The sequence below is a fragment of the Rhodnius prolixus genome, unplaced genomic scaffold, assembly GCF_049639745.1.
Source record: "Rhodnius prolixus isolate KJV_2025 unplaced genomic scaffold, Rpr scaffold_6, whole genome shotgun sequence".
Taxonomy (NCBI): domain Eukaryota; kingdom Metazoa; phylum Arthropoda; class Insecta; order Hemiptera; family Reduviidae; genus Rhodnius; species Rhodnius prolixus.
Window position 1 is genome coordinate 40,039,383 of NW_027411634.1, and position 13,487 is coordinate 40,052,869.

The 13,487-nt window shown below is 35.7% G+C and overlaps 1 protein-coding gene across 1 annotated transcript in view; it reads left to right on the forward strand.

Annotated features, from left to right (window-relative positions):
* LOC141461188 (uncharacterized) overlaps positions 1-13,487 on the forward strand; it is a 137,649-nt gene that overhangs the window by 71,607 nt on the left and 52,555 nt on the right. Inside the window, exon 3 of the mRNA XM_074141987.1 lies at positions 1,225-1,353. Within this exon, the coding sequence (XP_073998088.1) occupies positions 1,225-1,353 (129 nt within the window). The remainder of the gene's footprint in view (positions 1-1,224; positions 1,354-13,487) is intronic.

The following is a 13,487-nucleotide window of genomic DNA, read 5'->3' on the forward strand; positions in this document are numbered from 1 at the left end:
GTCCAGGATTAAGAGTCTTGATTAAAAGGACGGGTCTGGAGAGAGAGCTCTAGAGAGGGAGGGGCCACAATAGATCCAAAGGCCGCCCTATTAGAATCTTATCTTCGGCGATCCCGTTCTAGGATCTGTAAACACGTGAATACAATGAACAAATCGTAATTCTTATCATTACCTTCCTTCTACTTATTCTGTCAGGCTATTCTACCGTTTGGCGTGGAATCAATGCCTCAAGTCAATTTTTCTCAAGGCTTGTTATTACGATCATGGTAGGGGAAATTATTTTTGCAGGTAATGTCACTCTAAAAGTTGTCGATTGTGCGTCAGCTCATGGTAGACTCAAGATGCACCGCCTCCGAAGAAGGTTCATTGTGCCTCAGCTCTTTGTGGAGAGGATGAATCGCCTCCTGTGAGCTTGATTGTATTACAGCTCTTAGTGGAAGGAAGAACTGCCTCCAAAGAAAATCGATTGTGCCTTAGCTCTTAGCTCTTGGATGCACCGCCTCCAAAGGAGATCTTTTGTAACTTAGCTCTTGGATGCACCACCTCAAAGGAGATCTTTTGTGACTTAGCTCTCGGATGTACCGCCTCCAAAGGAGATCGTTTTGTAACTTAGCTCTTGGTTGTACCGCTTCCAAAGGTTGTCGATTTTGCTTCAACTCTTGGGGGAACTGGATGAACCAGCTGCAAAACTTAGGTGCCCACTTAATCTCAACAATCTGTTTTGCTTAATTTGGGTTAAAACTTCTTTGCCTATCAGAACTACTATCTTCGTACCTCAGGTGTTGTCCTATCGCCTGAAGAATGAACCATTACGATCTAAGGGTTCTGATTCTTCAGGACCCCCCTCCCCCTACAATGCACTTTCTTTTAAACCGGTCAGCATTCTCCGCCTATTTTAGGGCTCAGACAGATGCAAGTATCAGAACTACTTTTTCTTTTCTTTTTTTATGGGAACTACCCAAGAATTCTGCTTAGATTGATCTCCTATTATCCAGATTCAAGAATACTCACTAACTCGGAAATGCATGATAGTTTCGGTTATCTTAACTTGCCTATCTATTTCCGGTTTACCCCCCCCCCCTATTAAGATAGCATTCTGCCCATTAAATCAACAATTACTTTCATTTCCTTTGACCGAACTCAAATTAGAAGCAAATAGTATTACCCTGTTTTTTGGTCCACTATACATTATCATGATTCAATAAATTTGTTTACTGAATCCAGGTGAGATAAGCCCAAAAAGTGGCCTGAGCGTGACCATACTCGAGCTGACACCAAATGAGCAGGATCATGCTGAGAAAGTTTCGCCCCAGCGCAGGGATAGCAATGCTTCGGATACCTACGCGCCAAGCAGTAAGTCCTAATGCTTAATATCATATTATAGCTTTACTTTTGTTTTTTATGCATTGAAAAGTTTTTTTGGATTTGTTATTCCAATTGGTGAAACCAGGAGGTCATAATAGAATGTTCGGGAGAAAGAATGGTGGCATAGCTTTGGATATCTTGGCAAGTTTAGGCTACTTTTTGACCTGCAATATAATACTTAAATACCATACTCTCTCAATCATCAAGAAATCCCCAGAAATCTTCAGATGGACCGTCTTGAAGTTCTTCTTGAGCCCTACGAGCTAACTAAGTACACGTTTTTTTCAAAATTTTCTGTCCGCTTCCATGGCCAAGTCCAATGGCCTCAAGTTGTGCTTAATAAAATCCGACGCTTCTTGGCGAAAATCTAGAGCGTCAATAAAGTATAGCCGCTTCTCCTTCAGACGCCCCTTAACAAAGTGGGGCTTTCTAAGGTATCAATTTATACTTAAGGAAAACTTTAAACGCCAAGCCGCGAAAAAAAAAATTGACACCAAAAAGGGCACCTTTTTTTCCTCAAACTGAACGCTGAAGGAGTTTAATGTTCATTTCCTTCCGTTACGGCTACTGCGGAGTTGCTTACACAGTAGGTACTTTGTTTCATCTACTCCTTATGCTAGAGAAGGGCCAAAAATAATCTCGAAACAGCTAACCCTGTTCCTTATCTCTTTAAGTTGCTTAGAAACTTTAGAAGAAATAAGTTTTACATAGTTAAGCACCAAGCACCATCATAAATCTTCCACCTCAAAGTTGGCAATCCAATCAAACTGTTTCATATTCTAAACGCGGAGCTTCGGCGGCCAGTACTTTACCTCCATCACACTTTCATCTTAAGCCTCCCATGAAGTTAACTGTTGCCTAGGCACATGTATGTTTAGCCTAGGTATTTGGCGCTTTAAATCTGCTTATATGGAAGCTAAATACCATTCAGTGAATCTTTACAGACAATCATAAAGTTTGACAGGTATATCCCCCTGAATAGCAGATATCCACTTGGATAGCATGTGCTAGCGTAGAAAGTGAAATGGCATCCAGAGACCATGTCGTTTCTGTTCACGCTATCATGTCATGTCATTGAGAAGAGTGACTGTATTTTCCAGCTGATTAGCTGAAGAGCTCTGCTCTTTCACAGCTTCCGGGCTTTAAGAACAGAAAAATAACAATCCTGTTTCCGATTATGGAGGATTAAATATGATTCTAAAAATCAGCAATTTTTTTTTTAACCATAAGTAAAAACCTCATGGTTTTTACCAAGAAAAAGTCATGTGAATGTCCACATCAGTTGCGTTTTCTCAAAGACGCTTCCAAAAATTATTGTCGTAATAAAAAAAAATAAAATAATCCCAATTCTTTCCCAATTAATTTAAATTTTCAAAAACCTGTGAAAACAAACATTTTTTTGATAATTATTTAATATAGAAACTGCTTATAGAATCAAATATTTTTTTTTTTTTTGTAATGAGGAACTAATCTCCTCGCATAAACCATAAAGTTTTCTCGGGGTTATTGTTATACGAGTATACTGACCCGCTGACGGAGGCGACTAGCAAACATACTTTAATATAAATTCCTCACATTAACCATTAAATAAAATCTAAGGCCTAGACTAGTACCGCAATACATCTTAGCTTTGCGGGTCTAGCCTATAACCGCCTAACATACTTTACTATAAATTTCTCATATTAACCATTAAATAAAATACAAGGCCTAGACTAGTACCGCAATACATCTTAGCTTTGCGGGTCTAGCCCACAACCGCCTAACATACTTTACTATAAATTTCTCATATTAACCATTAAATAAAATACAAGGCCTAGACTAGTACCGCATCTTAGCTTTGCGGGTCTAGCCTATAACCGCCTAACATAGTTTACTATAAATTTCTCATATTAACCATTCACTAAAAATCCAAGGCATGGACCCTCGGGAATCGAACTCAGTACCACATTTCAGCTTTGCGGGCTTGAAGAAGAAGTACTCAAACTTATAATTAAGACATGTCCAAACCATACACAGAGTAAGAAAGCACCCTTTTAGAAGCACCCTTTACATACAAGGGACATGATCTTTACCAACAACATTTATGTACTTTAATTCAACAACGGTTGACCTTACTAATAAATACGAGTAAGTACTTAAATTGACGACAGTGAGATGTCTTGAAGGCAGCAAGATCGAGTACTATGCCAACCGTGATGTTATAAAGACGGAGATTTTTTTTGGCCGATTTGTTGAAAGTAATTACGTAGTAGTTAACCTCAAGTAGGAGATGAGTTTAGATTCATAAAAGTCACGAGTTCACAGATATAAATACATGGCCCAGACTTGATACATAGTAATGTTGGCCACTCCCATTCCCAAATTTATTTTAGTCCTCAGGAGACATCAAGAAATAAATATTTCCGGTGAAAAACCCAACATTGCGGAAACTGCAAGATTCCAATGCGGCATTTCTTAAGAACCAGTTGTTATTCTAGTAAAAGTTAGCGAGAAATAACATTTCAAATAATAGTTAGCAATAAGTTCACCCACATTGAAAGAAAATCGCACAAATAATAGGTAATTCCAGGCGCCACGGTAACCGAGCGGTTAGAGACCTGTAAAGCTAAGATGTATTGCGGTACTAGTCTAGGCCTTGGATTTTATTTAATGGTTAATATGAGAAATTTACAGTAAAGTATGTTAGGCGGTTAGAGGCTAGACCCGCAAAACTAAGATGTATTGCGGTATTAGTCTAGGCCTTGGATTTTATTTAATGGTTAATATGAGAAATTTACAGTAAAGTATGTTAGGCGGTTATAGGCTAGACCCGCAAAGCTAAGATGTATTGCGGTACTAGTCTAGGCCTTGCATTTTATTTAATGGTTAATATGAGAATTTTGTAGTAAAGTATGTTAGGCGGTTATAGGCTAGACACGCAAAGCTAAGATGTATTGCGGTACTAGTCTAGGCCTTGCATTTTATTTAATGGTTAATATGAGAATTTTGCAGTAAAGTATGTTTGCTAGTCGCCTCCGTCCACGACATCTAATTGGTAGTTGGACATAAAGCCCGCCTGAATAAATAGGCATTACTTACTTTAACATGTATTCCAGGTCCCTACTCTGAGGACCTTAAAACGGGTATTTCCTGTAATCACTTAAAATAAAAAAAAAAAACACTCGCGATTTCAATATTCTGTTCTTACGTAAGAGGAAGTTAAAATTAACTGTGCGCTCGCGTAGTAACAGAATCTCATGTACACTCCCCAGATTGTTTAACAATTAAAAGAGACCATAGCTGGGGGAAGTATAATAAATAAACGTTTTGTGAAGTTAATAGTCAGTATGCTGTTATAGTGCGAGTCTGTTTCTAGTTTAATGAGTTAAACAATAACCAACTGATAAAATCTTAAGTATTACGACCGTTTATTCAGTATAACCCACCATTGCAAAGAGTATTATAGTTCAGCAAGCTGTTTTTATTATTAGCCTCTCATTTCAGCCGACGTTTCAGATGGCCATAATATTTAACAGGCATTTTTTTTTCTCTCTCTGCACGCTGCCTGAGCGCTTGTTTGTTTAGATAATTTATGGTTTTTTTAAAGGAAGTGGGGAGAGACAAATGCTGACGTCGGAAATTTCAGTCGTAAATTTCAGTACTAACTTTACCTCAGTTTATTTTAAAGGACAAAGCCCTAATTTTTTGTTTACTTTCACTTTCACTACTACCAGGAATAGGGATATTGTAATCGTGCAGATTTTTTTTTTTTTTTTTAATTTTAAACTTGCACCGGAAGTATCCGGTTTTGAAGTTCACGGAAGTATGAAAAGCCTAAAATGAAGCCATTACCAAGTGGCTCGGATAACTCTCTGCAACCACAGTAAATCGAAAAAAAGAAAAATGAAAGGAAAAACGCAGTTAGTTAAAATTTCGCTTAGGTGTCTACAGTGTAATCGTTATAATAAAATTTTATCCAAAAATCGATTCAAAGAAAGTGCCACTTTAATTTATCGATTATATTTTGGGTTTTTTGAAGTTTTTTTGAGGGGTTTTCCTTTTAACTTGATATACTAATTATACTAAAATAGACCTACAACTTACCTTATAATAATTATTTCCGACTTATCGCACTTCTGGATGAAGGCAAGGTTTTTCTTCTTAAGCTAAGTTGTGGGTTCAATTCCTGGGCGTCTAGGCCTTAAATTTTATTTAATGTTAAGTATATCGTAAAGAACATTCCCTGTTTACTTCCGTTCACGACACCTAATTAGGTAGTTGGACTTAATAAAGCCTGCCTGATAAAAAAGGAAAAGGCAATTACTTCACTTGACTTTTTACTTTAGGCTAACTAAAATTTATTTCTGTTCATTATTTTTGGTGACTGATTCTGTCTTGTATGTTCATGGACACACCAACCCTGTAATGTAAAATATTACGTTGTAAACTAGCCCTGAAGATGACCTAGTCCTAGGTCGAAAGCTCGGCAGAATAAATGTACATATCACGAGTGAAAACTGGCATTTATTTGTTCATGCTATTAAAATTAATTTCGTTATTTTACAGTCCCCCGAATGAATAAAAGATTATACTTCAATGTATCACGCTAACATTAATAGAAATTCTACTAGAAAAAACATTAAATATACCACCAATTTAATACTGGTTGCCGAATGAAGAGTTCATTGGTAGAGGCGTGGCCTATCTGATAATGGGTTGTGGCCTGCTTGATGTGGGCGTGGCCAGCAGGGCTTTCTATTGGCTTCACTAACCTCATACATTCCGCACTTCAATTCTCCATTCTGATTGGCCAATTCTTTATTAGCAATTATTTTTCATTAAAATACATTTTAAAATTTGTTAAACAAATATTCCCTCATAGGTATTTGATGAATTTTCAGAATATGCAATAAACAAAAAAAAGATCTTTAATAATTTTACCAAAAATCGACATTTTTCTTACGTCATACTTTCTGTTTTATGTAACTAATGCAAGCGGAAATGATTAAGTTAAGAAATATTGATTATTTTATAGAAAAATTAAAAAAAAGTGGTATCGGACCTGTTGTTCACTTGTAGATCTGCCATTGTCTGAGATTATTTGCATATGGCTGCCATTTAATTAAACAGAACTGATTGTGTAGCACTCATATTTTTTCTCCTACTACATTTCGAACACACACAAATTTTTTAAATTCCTCTTTTGGGGGGGGGGACTTAGGGGACGTCCCCAATATTTCCGGTGAAAATTCGCTACCCAAAAATTTGATACCATCGCAATACCTTAACTTACTAAATAGTAAAGAAATAGTAAACATTTAAATACTAAACGTCTATTATTTCAAGGTCAAAATGTACGCTAGTCCAAACCATCTGTGCATACAAATAAATATTTGCTAAAAACATTTGAGTTAAAATTAAATGTAGAGATTATTGTGGCCACTTAAGCACACTCCCACGATTTCCGCTTTACGTAAATCTGGTAAAATAGTTTCAAGTTAACAATCATTTATTTTTGGATTCGGAATTTTTTAGTTAATAGTTAATATTATTGATGATTTGCACTTCAAATGGAAGACAGATTGGGATTAACTCAATCCCAATTGAGTTAGCGTACTTGATTCCTACGTGTATTCTAATCTAGCTACCTTCCTTGAGCTTCTTTCGGCTCACTGTCCCTGTGACGTCCCTGTATTGTCTCTTGCGACGAAAGAACACTTTCTTCAGGTCGGTGTGAGTACTGAAATAAAAAAGTACTCTGAGACTGCTTTGTTGCCGGCACTTATAAAAAGCTCTGTTTTTTTTTTAAACTGTAAAATAATTCAGCTCAACTTCAGAAAGTCTAACGGAACTTTTTTTTTTTAAGGAAATAACGCTGAACAAAACCGGTCGTTGAGGGTGACTCTATTTTGATAATCGATAACAATGTTTCCAAAATAACCAGAGAGAGCGCGTTTAAAACAATTTGTCACCTGTTTTCATTTTAAAAAATACGTACAACACCTACAAGTCTTGGTAGAATTGAAATATCTCTGTGTTACACGTCCAAAATACGAATTAGCCGAAAATTTATATCAACTGTCTGGTTTAGACTCAAATAGTGTGACTGTTGTGACCCCGATTATCAAGGTCAATATCAGATCCGAGGGTCATGTCAGTTCTATTACCAGGAGAATACCTTAAATTTTCAATAAGTCAGAAAGTTCCAAAAAATTCTTGTCAAAATTATTTATAATTTCCATTTTTATTTCTTTTTAATTTTCTTTAAGGTTTTCTTGGGTGAAAATCCTCGGAAAATTTATTTCAACGATGTTTTTGGAGAAAAGATAAAGTTCTGTAGCCGTTTCAGTGTATTAACATCTTTCTAATATTAAAGTAAAGTAATTTATTTTCTTCAGGCGGGGCTTAACGTTCAACTACCAATTAGGTGTCATGGACGGGGAACGGAAGCTCATACTTTACCATAAACAATTTTTTCCAGCATATAAAAAGTAGTCATACGCAGAACTCGAACTGGGTACTTACAAAGCCACTCTCATGACCACTAGACTAACACCATCCCCTCTTTCTAATATTATTTAGAGTAAAAGACAAAAAATTACAAATAAGGATATCAATTCACCGAAAGTACGATAGATTTGTTTGTAAAAATTTGGATTACTTTTCTTTGAAGGGGATGTTATTTGAACTTGAAGATAACGTACGGTGTACCTATCACCTTTGTTGGGGATTGAAACATCTCTAGATATTCCAGAAGTAGAGAAAAAAGTTGAACATTAGATTCAACCCAAAAACTTACTGCAGTACTAATAAAAGTCTGGGCGGCTGTTCGGATGATCACATAGACCTCTAACTCTAAAACAGTCATTTCTATGTAAAGAAAAGAACCTGACTGAGGACAGCCTGTGTTGGCTCTGTTGGGAAGAAGGATGAAACAGCTGCACTGGATGAAGGACACTCGTGTGGCTTTTCAAGGAGCAATAATCCACACCGTCCTAGATTTTGACCAGGAACGTCTTACCGGATTTCTTTAAGACCAGTGAAAAATCAAAAAGAACTGGGAGTTATGTTCTATAACTAGTAGCAGACCTTCTGCTCAAAACCTCAATGAAGCTAATATTGATGTTAATGATGTTCTTTGGAATCTGTGACGTCACTCTTCCTTTAACATTATCCTTTTATTGCGGAGAACTTCCATAATATTGTAGTAACCATATTTTTTTTCGTTTTTAGTAAAAATTCCTACTTTTAAGAAAATTAACCATTAAAAATACGATTACCCTAAACTAATTATTATATTTAAATTAATTCAAAAATAGTGCTAACACAATTAGCATAAATTTTGGAAGCGAAAACCATTGGATTTGGTTAACTAGGTTGAACATACACACCTACCGTTGACATTGAACCCTATGTTTACCTAGGAAGTCCCTACCGGAAGAAGAGGGCTAAGGGCCGTTTCTCTAAAGGTTATCCTCTTGTGACCATTTCTTGTAACCTGTTTCCATTTTCTGACACTATTAGTTTAGCCACATCCGGTAAAATCTGACCCTTTAAGTTATTGCTTTTACTACTTGTCAATTATTTTGTGAATATTTAGCAAACTACAATATAATAATAAACATATCTATCAAAATTCAAGTCCAAATTTAGGTAAATCTATTTTTGGTCAAATTTAAAATTTTCATTCATTGGAAAACTTTTTTGAGAAAAAAAACACTATAAACGGGAAGTGAGTTAATTATCATTTCCGGTTACTAATTTTCGTCAAATTATGGATTTTATGAATACGTACATATTAGTTCCTATTACTACAATACGTATAATGCACTGCAATAGAACTAAAGAGGGGAGTCTGCCACACTCCTCTCTATAGAGTGCGCTGAAACGCATTTTTCAGGATAAATATGTCCACTTAAAAGTTACTGATGCTCATCATGTTCGACTTTGATCTAAATCTAATTACGTTTTTCTTGCCTAGATGAATTTTGACCTTAGGAAGGAAGTGGGACTAGCCACTTGATCAGGGATGCTGGCGTTCTTGTGGATGTTGAGACCGCAGTTCCATAGGCTGTAGAGATAATAGTTAAGTACAGCAATTTAGGTTTTATGGTTGTCACAAGCGTCACTAATAGTTTCAAAGCAGTTGAAAGCCATTCTCATACTGGTGCGACATCAATACATCTCAAAACTTCCTTAACTTCCTATTTCAAAGCCCCAAATTTTTGTGAGCCTTACAAATTTTATGGCACAAGTTATCGCCCCTTCTGGAGGCATGCTTATTGTTGGGAGTAACCTTTGATGTATCCTGTTTCAAATATCTTCGGTAACCTCATATCTCAGAAATGTGGGCGCCGATTCTAATTATTTAGGTACCTTCACTGCTGTGAAACAGTTTCCCCAACTTAGCACATTACGAAACCCTTTTTTGATGACGTCTGGTCATCAACAATAAAGTAAAAAGTAAAGTAAAGTAATTGCATACTTTTTCAGGCGGGCTTTACGTCCAACTACCAATTAGGTGTCGTGGACGGAGGCGGCGACTAGCAAACATACTTTACTGTAAATTTCTTTTATTAACCATTAAATAAAATCAAAGGCCTAGGCTAGTACCGTAATACATCTTAGCATTGCGGGTCTAGCATATAACCGCCTAACATACTTTACTATAAATTCCTCATATTAACCATTAAATAAAATCCAAGGCTTAGACTAGTACCGCAATACATCTTAGCTTTGCGGGTCTAGCCTCTAACCGCCTAACATAATTTAATGTAAATTTCTCTTATTAACCATTAAATAAAATCCAAGGCCTAGACTAGTACCGCAATACATCAAAGCATTGCGGGTTTAGCCTATAACCGCCTAAATATACTTTACTATAAATTTCTCTTATTAACCATTAAATAAAATCAAAGGGCTAGACTAGTACCGCAATACACCTTAGCTTTGCGGGTCTAGCCTCTAACCGCCTAACATAATTTAATGTAAATTTCTCTTATTAACCATTAAATAAAATCCAAGGCCTAGACTAGTACCGCAATACATCAAAGCATTGCGGGTTTAGCCTATAACCGCCTAAATATACTTTACTATAAATTTCTCTTATTAACCATTAAATAAAATCAAAGGGCTATACTAGTACCGCAATACATCTTAGCTTGGCGGGTCTTGCCTTTAACCGCTCGGCTACCGTGGCACCCTGGTCATCAACAATATAATTTATTGATGCTGTTCATCTGATTATTTTAAAATTATTTAAAAATAAATAAATAAAAAAATATTGATTTTTAAAATGAAATAGTAAATATTATAAACGGAAGTGGTATGATAGGGTACGTCTCAGGTCTCGTCTAGGAGTTTTTTGATGACGTGGCCGTAGTGGGGTGCGGAAGATATCGTAGTGGCAGTGTTGGCCGCTGGCAGATTCACGTCGCTCTCTCCGCTATTTCTCTCTCTCTCTTTCTCTTTCTCTTTCTCTTGCAGAATTATCGGGTCCGTCACTCAGTGCAAGCATTTGTCCGGTTTCTTGCAAACAGTTTCCTCCTACTATTTCTAACAGAACTATGGCCAATCAGCTATTATTCTCTATTTTACAATAGTAATTAGGCAATGGAAGTGGACTCATTAGCGCATTGGCTGTTCGTTAAGTTCAGCAGTGAGTACTTATCTATTTCTTTATTAAGTATTTCTTAGGTTTATCAACTTTTTTTTTCTCTCTTTTAAAAAAGTCGTAGTTTTTATATAAACCCAAGTTTAAATAAAAAACCATAGTTTACTATTTTATACAAAGAGAATGTACGTATTACAATCGATTCAAATATTCGATACCGGGGTTTTTTAGCGTAAACAAAAACAAAAATTCTGGAGCCATGACTTCCTCTTACCGTGTAAAACATTTTATTAACATTATTTATTATGGCACTTCCTCCTTAACTGATTTCCTTTAGAATTTAGAATTTGACTTACGCATTCACTTCCTGTTTGTTAAAACACTGATAATGAGCCCTTACATTATACTTTTTTAGGAGCAATCTTTACCCTATCTCTCACTCCCGGAACTGCCGTAAAGGGCAGTTTCCTTGGAAAATCTTTTCAAATTAGTTCAATTAACTGACACTTCCGGTTCGCTAGTTTTGTGCCCCCCCCAAAAAAAAGGTTATAACCATCACCGGTGGCACCGATATCAAAAATTTGAACCTTGTACCTAGTTCCGTTTTTAAGTTTTGAGCACGCCTAGACATAGGTTCAATTTCTAGAACCTATTTTTCGGAACGCAGAATCATATACAGGTTGTTCATTTTAAGACGGCTCAAATGCATTTCATGCTTAAACGGTCGATCTGAGCAAAAAATGGTAGAGGAAAAATTTGTTGCCCGTCACCTCTAGTTTCAGAATAGTTAACTTGATTTTAGATTTCTTTTCGCCTACGCGGCTGACTCGCGACCAAAAGTGAAGGTTTGCAGTTGACCCCCATTTTCATATACACCGTTTTAAGGAGTATAAAAAGTTATGAAAGAAACCGGAAATCGCAATTCGATATCTTCAAAATTAAAGGTGCTAAGCCATTTCAATATCTGGTATTTATTAATCATATTTCAATTTTTTAACTTGTTATCAAACAGAAAGAAGAGCACGGCTATAGGTCATTTTTATGTATTTTTTCATCCCCTTTCTACTAAAAATATTGCCAAGGCAGTAAAGCTAGTATTTTTCTTAATATCGGGAAATAAGTCGTTTTTCGAGTGATTTTTCTAAGAAAAATCAAATGTTAAGAGCTTTAGATGTTCTCAAGCATACAAAAAAAAAAAAATGGCTGAAATAGTTATTTATTTAACAAGTGTGGAAAATAGTATTTTTCCTCACACGAGGCAGGGTTTGCACAAAGCGAGCGAAGCGAGACGAGTGCAAGGGCAAATTGCCGAGTGTGAGGAAAATACTTTACACTCGAGTTAAATATTATATTTTTTCTGCAACCATTAGGGTTATTAACTTAAAAAAAAAAACTAAACAGGAATCACCATTTTAAATTTCTATAAGGTAACAACACTATAACCTTTTAAACTGTTATAATTAAAAATATCTAATTATTTATTAAAATATTATTTTTATTTCTATATTCCTTTCAATTTTTATTCTATTTTTTAATATTCGTTTTTTAATTATTTAGTTACGTTAAATAACAAAACTTCTTATATCAAGGAAGCACAATAAAGTTTTTCCACTCACTAGTGAGAAAAGTGACACTAATGGGAATTTTTCCCCACTAGTGAGGTAAAGTTGGGCATTACACAGCTGATTTCAATTGAGTAATAAGAACTTCCCTACATGGTTGCAGAAAAAAATAATTTTACATCTATTACAAACAAGAAGGTTTAATAATTACCCAAAAAAAAATTGGAAACCTCCTGCCACATATTTAAGTGATCCAATATCTTTCATTGTAAAGGATCAAACTAGATTCCTTAATTTCATTAAATAATGCACTTTACACAACTTGTGAAGCATGTACTGTGCCTTTAATGGTACCTCCTCAGATACAGAGAGCAGTTGATAACCTTCTTGACTAACCTGGCTTGCGAAATGCATTTGAGCCGTCTCAAAAATGAACACCCTGTGTACGAGTTCAATGGAGTTGAGTTCAGATTAATGGCCACTCTAAACATAGAATTGAAACTTTTTTATTGTTTTTCTAATTCCTACCAGAATTTGGCCAATAGCATTGTCGGACGTAAACAAATCGTTTCCCTCCATAACTATCAACCTCAGTAAGAAGAACGCCCTGCATTAAAGACCTATCCAGAAAACATGAATGCATTACGAACCTACAAATCAATCCCCCCCCCCCCCAAAACACATAATTCCTTCACCAGCATAGTTTCTCCTCTCTCTAAAAGAAGGATATCGCTCGCCATTATCTTCTCCTAATACTATCTCAGCCGTAATAGGATCTTTGTCAACTGGAAGTGGGTTTCGAGGTGATTTAACGGATTACTTATCTGCAATTATTTCTTTTTATTTTTTTTTTTGACTATTTCCAAACTTTATTAAATTCCAAATAAATTCAAGTTAATAATGGATCAATTAATGGGAAAGCCAACTTAAATGCAACTTTTTTAAGCCTCTCAGTTTATTATAAAGAC